This window comes from Nothoprocta perdicaria, unplaced genomic scaffold (assembly GCF_003342845.1).
Source record: "Nothoprocta perdicaria isolate Ctin4 unplaced genomic scaffold, notPer1 scaffold_7, whole genome shotgun sequence".
NCBI classification, from domain to species: Eukaryota; Metazoa; Chordata; class Aves; order Tinamiformes; family Tinamidae; genus Nothoprocta; species Nothoprocta perdicaria.
In genome coordinates, this window is record NW_020455976.1 from 1724511 (window position 1) to 1731607 (window position 7097).

Sequence of the window (7097 nt, forward strand, 5' to 3'; positions counted from 1 at the left end):
CGCGCGTGGGAGCAGGCCACGCGTGGCGCGGCCGCGCGCGGGCCGTGCAGGGGCACGGGGGGACACGGCGGGGTTGCACCGGGTGTCCGCTCGCTCGCGCCCGCGCCGCCGGCCCCCCGTGCCTCCGCTTCCCCGCGCGGTGCCGCTGCGAGGCGGGCGGGGGGCCCGGCTGGCGCCCCCCCCCTCCCCCGCGCGCGGGTACCCGATCCGGCCGCTCCCGCATCACCTGAAACCGGCGCCGCGCGCGGGTGTCGGGTTCGCGCTGCCGGCGCCGCCGCGAGGTCACGGCGAGCGCGGCCGGGGGGCAGCGGCGCCCCTGGCGGGGGGACACCCCCCGAGTCACCCCACGGCGTGGGGGGCACCCCCCCGGCCGCCCCCGTGCCTCAGTTTCCCCGGAGCGAGGGGACCCCCGGGCAGCGGCCGCGCTGGGCGGCGGGGCAGGATTCACCCCCCGCGGGCGGGATTCCCCCCGCGCCCCCTCCCGCAGCGGTGCGGGGCGGGGGGGACACGCACGGGACAGGGCCACCCCCCCCTCGCGACAAGGCCGGCCCCGCCGCCCGGGCCTGATTGACACCTGCAGCGCCCTATGGCAGCGGCGGCCTCGCGGGGGCGGCCAATGGCGGCGGGGGGGCGGGGGCGCCCCCCCCCCCCGGGCATCGCTCCCCCCGCGCGGGCGCAGGTGAGGAGGGCGCGGGGGGGACGCGGCGCCCCGGGGGGGCGGCCGGGCCGGGGCTGCCGCCACCGGCGGTTTCTGCCCACGCGTGGGAACCCCCATGGGAACCCCCCCCTTGGCACCCGGACCCCCAGCTCCTGCAATGGGCGGGGCCATGGGGCGGGCAGGGGGCTCACGGCGCCGCTGTCACTTGTCGCTCCCGCAGGTGGGCTGCGTGGGAGCGGGGCCCCGGCCCGGGCATGTGCTGCTGGGCCCAGCCATGTCCCCCCCCGGCCGGCGGGCACCCCCGGCCCCGTGAGGACCCTGCTGCCCGGACGCCGGGGCCCCCGGCGCCGCCATGGCGCAGGGCTCGCCGGCGGCGCCGTGGGAGCTGCCCGCGGCGGGCAGCCGCTCGCGGAGCTCCAGCAGCGAGGCCAGCCTGGCCGCCCACTGCCTCCTGAGCAAGCAGAGCCGGCTGCTCAACGGGGCGGCGCGCGCCGGGGCCCGCACCGCCTCGCCCATGGGCCGCGTCATCCTCATCAACTCGCCCATCGAAGGTGCGTGCGGCGCCGGGCAGCCCCACCGGGACCTCGTGTTCCCCGCGAGGAGCCGGTGCGGGACGCGGGCCCCTGTCCCCGGGGTGACGCGTGCCGGCCGCCGTGCCCGCAGCCAGCAGCAACGAGAGCGACAGCATCAACGCCGTCACGGTGGAGAAGAGCGCCGACGGCAAGCTGGGCTTCAGCGTGCGCGGCGGCTCCGAGCACGGGCTCGGCATCTTCGTGAGCAAAGTGCAGGAGGGCAGCGCCGCCGGTAAGGGCCACAGGGCGCCCRTGGGGACACATGTGCACATGCCCATGGGGACACACGTGCAGTGCGGGGAGCTGCTCGGGACATGGGCACCGTCCTGCTGCCCATGGGAGGGACCCACTATTCCATCCTCTACATCCTCCAGTTCAGGCTGCCCTTGGGAAAGGGCCTTGGGTGATGGCTCTGAGCTCCAGCCAGGCCATCTCCAGGTCACATGAGGTGACAACTCTCCCGTTCCTGCTACGGCCTCAATACGGACCTACATCCCCATGGGGGTCACTCCCGCAGCCTGGGTGCTCCATGGACTGGTCTTTCCCTGGATTTGGCCTTCCGCGATGTCCCTGGGATCCCCACCACGGGGCTGAGGTGCCCGTGCGGACAGGATGCCCGCTGAGCCGCGTGTGCCCCGCAGAGCAGGCCGGGCTGTGCGTGGGCGACAAGATCACGGAGGTGAACAGCGTGAGCCTGGAGAACATCACCATGAGCAGCGCCGTGAAGGTGCTCACGGGCAACAACCGCCTCCGCATGGTGGTCCGGCGCATGGGCCGCGTGCCCGGCATCAAGTTCTCCAAGGAGAAGACGGCCTGGTGAGCAGGGCATCCCCGGCCTTGGGACCACCAGGCCCCATGGAGAGGGACACTGGGATGCTCTGAGGGAGCCAAGCCCATGGTTGGGTGGCAGGGAGGGCGCAGGATGGATGCAGTGATCTGTGGGGTGGGAAGGACTGGAGCGGGCAGGGTGGGTGCGAGCCGGATACATCCCTGTCCCCAACGCCCCCTCCCCATCGCTGTCCTTGCCTGGACTGTCCCAACGGCCTCATCCCGCTGGAGCACGAGAGCCGGAGGCCGCAGCTCCCTGCCTGCAGGGTGGACGTGATCAACCGGCGCCTGGTGGTGGAGAAGAGCGGCTCGACGCCGTCCGAGAGCGGCTCYGAGGACGGCCTGCGCCGCATCGTCCACCTCTACACCACCTCCGACGACTACTGCCTGGGCTTCAACATCCGCGGCGGCCGCGAGTTCGGCCTCGGCATCTACGTCTCCAAGTACGGAGCACRCGGGGCGGCCCCGAGCCCCAGCCGCGGGCGCTGGGGCCGTGGGGCTGCYGGGCGCACGTGTGGGGCAGGCCCGGCCCCATCCTGCCCCCCTGCCGCCCTAGGGTGGACCCCGGCGGGCTGGCGGAGCAGAACGGCATTCGAGTAGGAGACCAAGTCCTTGCAGCCAACGGAGTCAAGTTTGAAGACATAAGCCATAGCAAGGCAGTGGAGGTGCTGAAGGGGCAGACCCACATCATGCTGACCATCAAGGTGCCCGCGCGGGGCGGCGCGGGGGGTCGGTGCCCGCGCGCTGGCGCTGGCGCTGCCCCGGCTCGGCTCGGCGCGGTGCCGCGCTGTGCGCGCCGCTTGGGTTTCAGGCGGTGGCACGGGGGACGCATCCATTATTCACGGGCCGCGGCGGGATCGGGTTCGCGCGGGGCGGCCGGCGCGCTGACCGCCGCCTCTGCTCGCTCTGTGCCTAGGAGACCGGCCGCTTCCCCGCCTACAAGGAGCTCGTGGCCGAGTACTGCTGGCTCAGCCACCGTAAGGGCAGCGCCGCGCGGCCGGCCCCGCGCCCCGCTGCCCTGGGCCCTGGCACCGGGGGGACACGGGGGGGTGGGGAGAGGGTCTGAGCTCCCCATCCCAGCGCCTGGCGGTCCCCATAGAGCTGGGTCTTCCTGTGCGTCCCCTGCTCCTTTGAGGGGACACGGGGGTCCCCGTGCCATGTCCACCAGCCTGGCGGTCCCCATAGAGCTGTGGATTTCTGTGTCCCCTGCTCCTTTAAGGGGCACAGTGGTGCCATGCCGTGTCCAGTAGCCTGGGGGTGCCCATAGAGCTGTGGGTTCCTGTGTGTCCCCTGCTCCTTTTAGGGGACATGGGGGTCCCCGTGCCATGTCCAGTAGCCTGGCAGTCCCCATAGAGCTGTGGGTTCCTGTGTGTCCCCTGCTCCTTTTAGGGGACACGGGGGTCYCCGTGCCATGTCCAACAGCCTGGCAGTCCCCATAGAGCTGTGGGTTCCTGTGTGTCCCCTRCTCCTTTTAGGGGACACGGGGGTCCCCTAAAACAGGCTGCGTGTCCAGCAGCCTGTTGGTCCCTGTGTGTCTGTACGGTCAGAGGGGCTCCCCGTGCCCGCCAGGGTGTCACCCCCGTCCCTGCTGTGCCTTGGCAGTGACCAACGGGCAGCTGCAGCAGCTCTCGCAGGCCTCGGAGACCAGCTCCTCCATCTCCTCGTACTCGTCGGGGCCGGCGCCGGGGGCGCTGAACGGGCCGGGCGCGCCGGCCCGCACCGTGGACGTGGCCATCTCCACGGAGGACGGGCCGCGGGGCGGCCGGGGCCGGGAGCGCGCCGAGCGCGCCATGCAGACGGAGCCGGCGGCCGAGGGGCTGCCCGAGACGCGGYGCACGGTGCGGCCCCCCGAGCTGCTGCGCGACACGGCCATCCGGGGCGGCGCGGGCGGGCGCGAGCCCCCCGGCGCCCTCGCGCGCCGCCCCTTCGCCCACTCGCCCAAGACGGCGCTGCTGCTGGCGCTCAGCCGGCCCCGGCAGCCCATCACGCGCTCCCAGAGCGACCTCACCGTGGCCGGTAGGCACCCAACGCTGCCCCATGCATGCCACCCCCTTGGACCCCCAGTCCTGGGCTCCCCAGGGGTCCTGCACCCCCCTTGCCTCAGCTGGAGCTCCCACAAGACCAACCCTATCCTCATGTCCACGCCTCCCCATAGCCCCAGCCCTGCAGGTTGGGGTCTCCCCACATTGTGCCCCATGCCCACGGCTGTGCCCGCTCCCTGCGTGCCCTGTGGGGCGGGGGTCCCRCTGTGCCGACTCCCCCCTCTCTGCCCAGAGGAGAAGCGGAAGAAGGAGAAGCCGGAGGGGCAGAGGGTGCGGGGSGCGCCCCCCGGCCTGCACCGCTCCAAGACCCTCGTGAACCTCTTCTTCAAGGGCGGCCGTGCCAGCAGCCAGAGCTGGGCCCCCCCCGGGCAGGAGCCCCCCGCGCCCGAGCGCCGGGCGCGCGCCAAGTCCCCGGGGCGCCCCGACGGGGACAGAGGTACCAGCTTGGGGACGGGGCGGAGCGGGACACCCTTGTGGGGCAGGTCCCCCCAATGCAGTCACCACTGTGGGGCCCTGCAGCCCCTCGCTGTGGGGCGTGGGGCAGGTTCGTCCCCGGGGCTGGTGCTGCCTGTGCCCCCCATGGGCGCTCACCCCCGACGTGTCCCTTGCAGTAGGCGCCGTGCAGAAGTGCGTCATCCGGAGCCTCAAGCGGGGTAACGGGGGTGCCCGTGTGGCGTGCGGAGCCTGCATGGGGGTGTCCTTGCACGCTGCGCCCCCCCGTGCCGTGTGTGCATGTGTGTGACCATAGCACGGACCGAGCCCGCGGGCACCGGGGTCGACCCYGCTGCGGCGCACGGAGGTGTCCAGGGGGGCCGTGTCCCTGCTCTGTCCCCTCTCCGCAGAGAAGAGCCGCCGTGCCAGCATCCTGGGCGCCGCGGGCACGGCCGCGCTGCCGCCCGACGAGCCCGAGGGCCGCCTGCCGCGCATCCAGGACACGGCCGCGCGGCTGCTCAGCGCCGACGAGGTGGCCGCCGTGCTGCGCCACTGCACCCGGGTACGGCGCCGCAGCGCTGCGCGCCGCGGGACGAGCGCGCGGCGCTGCTCACAGCCCGCTTCGCTGCAGTACCTGCACGAGGGCGGCGTGGAGGACCTGGTGCGGCCCCTCTTAGCCATCCTGGACCGGCCCGAGAAGGTGCTGCTGCTGCGTGACGTGAGGTGGGTGCCCGTCACGGGGACCTTCGTCGGCGTCCCCGGGCGAGCGGCTGCCAGGCGGCCCGTCCCCTCCGCAGGAGCGTGGTGGCCCCCACGGACCTGGGCCGCTTCGACAGCATGGTGATGCCCCTGGAGCTGGAGGCCTTCGACGCCCTCAAGAGCCGCTCGGGTAGAGGCGGGCACTGGGGCAGCGCGGGGCTGCAATGGGGCACGGGTACCCCATTGGCGCTGGGGCAGCGCGGGGCTGCAATGGGGCACGGGTACCCCATTGGCGCTGGGGGCGGCGCGGGGCTGCAGTGGGGCACGGGTACCCCATTGGCGCTGGGGGCGGTGCGGGGCTGCAGTGGGGCACGGGTACCCCATTGGCGCTGGGGGCGACGCGGGGCTGCAGTGGGGCACGGGTACCCCACTGGCACTGGGGGCGGCGCGGGGCTGCAATGGGGCACGGGTACCCCACTGGCACTGGGGGCGGTGCGGGGCTGCAGTGGGGCACGGGTACCCCATTGGCACTGGGGGCGGCGCGGGGCTGCAGTGGGGCACGGGTACCCCATTGGCGCTGGGGGCGGCGTGGGGCTGCAGTGGGGCACGGGTATCCCATTGGCGCTGGGGGCGGCGCGGGGCTGCAGTGGGGCGCTGTGGGGCGCCTGCTGAGCCGTTGCCGTCCCTGCCCGCAGTGCGGTCGCCCGCCCTCCGCCCGGCCCACCACGATGTCCCCCCCAAGAGACACCTCATCACACCAGTGCCTGGTGAGCGCCCCATGGCAAACGGCGCCTGCTCTGCCGGGGCCGGGAAGCTGGGCACAGCCGGGGGCTCCGGCTGCTGAGGATGATCCCGGCTGCCCAGGATGTTCCTGGGTGCCGTGAGTCACTAGGGATGAGCAGAAAGTGAAGCCCGGTGCTGCTGGGTGCTGGGGTGTGGAGCTGCTGGAGAGTCCAGCGCAGGGCTAGGAGGATGATGAGGGGCCTGGAGCATCTGCCCTGCGAGGAAAGGCTGAGGGAGCTGGGGCTGTTCCGCCTGGAGAAGAGGAGGCTGAGGGGGGACCTGAGCAGTGTCCGTAAACACCTCAAGGGAGGCAGGGAGGAGGAGGGGTGGCCTCTTTTTGGTGGTGGCCACTGATGGGACTAGAGGAAACGGCCACAAACTGGAGCACCAGAAGTTGCCCGGGAAGTTAAGGAAAAATTGCTCGATGGAGAGTGACAGAGCCCTGGCACAGGCTGCCCAGAGAGGCTGTGGAGTCTCCTTCTCTGGAGATCTTCCAARCCCTCTGGATGCAGCCTGTGCCACATGCTCTAGGTGACCCTGAATGTGCGGGGGGGTTGGTCTGGGTCATCTCTGGAGGTCCCTTCCAACCTTAGTGATTCTGTGGCATTCCTGGGTGCCAAGGATCCTTCGGGATGGGGGTAGATGTGTTCCTGAGTGCTGGGATCTTCCTGGATCCCAAGGATCTTTAGGGAWCAGTAGGAAGGGGTGAGCGGAGGGGGCAGTGCTGGGCACATTCCTGGGTGCAGAGAACGTTTCTGGGTGCTGGGGCTTTCCTGGGTACCACGGATCCCTAGGGATGGGTGGCAAGGAGTGAGCTGGGGTAGGGGGAGGGAGGAACATGTGTCCGGTGTTCCTGGGTGCTGGGATGTTCCTGCTTCCATGGATCCCTAGGGATGGGCGGGAAGGGGGGTCCTGTCGCTCCCGATGCCAGGCGCTGCCGCCTCTCCCTGCAGACTACCGGGGCGGATTCCTGCTGAAGCCGGCGGGAGCCCCGGAGCCGGAGGAGGCCGGGGCTCCGCGGGCCGCCGGCAGCCCCCGGCGCTGCCACCCGCCCCGCTCCTACACCCCGCTCCCCGACGTGCC

The 7097-nt window shown here is 72.4% G+C and overlaps 1 protein-coding gene across 1 annotated transcript in view; it reads left to right on the forward strand.

Moving 5' to 3' along the window:
- Positions 1 to 1010: 1010 nt before the first annotated feature.
- Positions 1011 to 7097, forward strand: part of PDZD7 (PDZ domain containing 7) — a 6919-nt gene continuing 832 nt past the window's right edge. The window contains exons 1-14 of the mRNA XM_026050675.1: positions 1011 to 1209; positions 1322 to 1462; positions 1872 to 2046; positions 2325 to 2501; positions 2615 to 2762; positions 2975 to 3035; positions 3661 to 4074; positions 4333 to 4536; positions 4712 to 4753; positions 4943 to 5094; positions 5164 to 5255; positions 5330 to 5421; positions 5927 to 5998; positions 6968 to 7092. Of these exons, the coding sequence (XP_025906460.1) occupies positions 1011 to 1209; positions 1322 to 1462; positions 1872 to 2046; positions 2325 to 2501; positions 2615 to 2762; positions 2975 to 3035; positions 3661 to 4074; positions 4333 to 4536; positions 4712 to 4753; positions 4943 to 5094; positions 5164 to 5255; positions 5330 to 5421; positions 5927 to 5998; positions 6968 to 7092 (2094 nt within the window). The remainder of the gene's footprint in view (positions 1210 to 1321; positions 1463 to 1871; positions 2047 to 2324; positions 2502 to 2614; positions 2763 to 2974; positions 3036 to 3660; positions 4075 to 4332; positions 4537 to 4711; positions 4754 to 4942; positions 5095 to 5163; positions 5256 to 5329; positions 5422 to 5926; positions 5999 to 6967; positions 7093 to 7097) is intronic.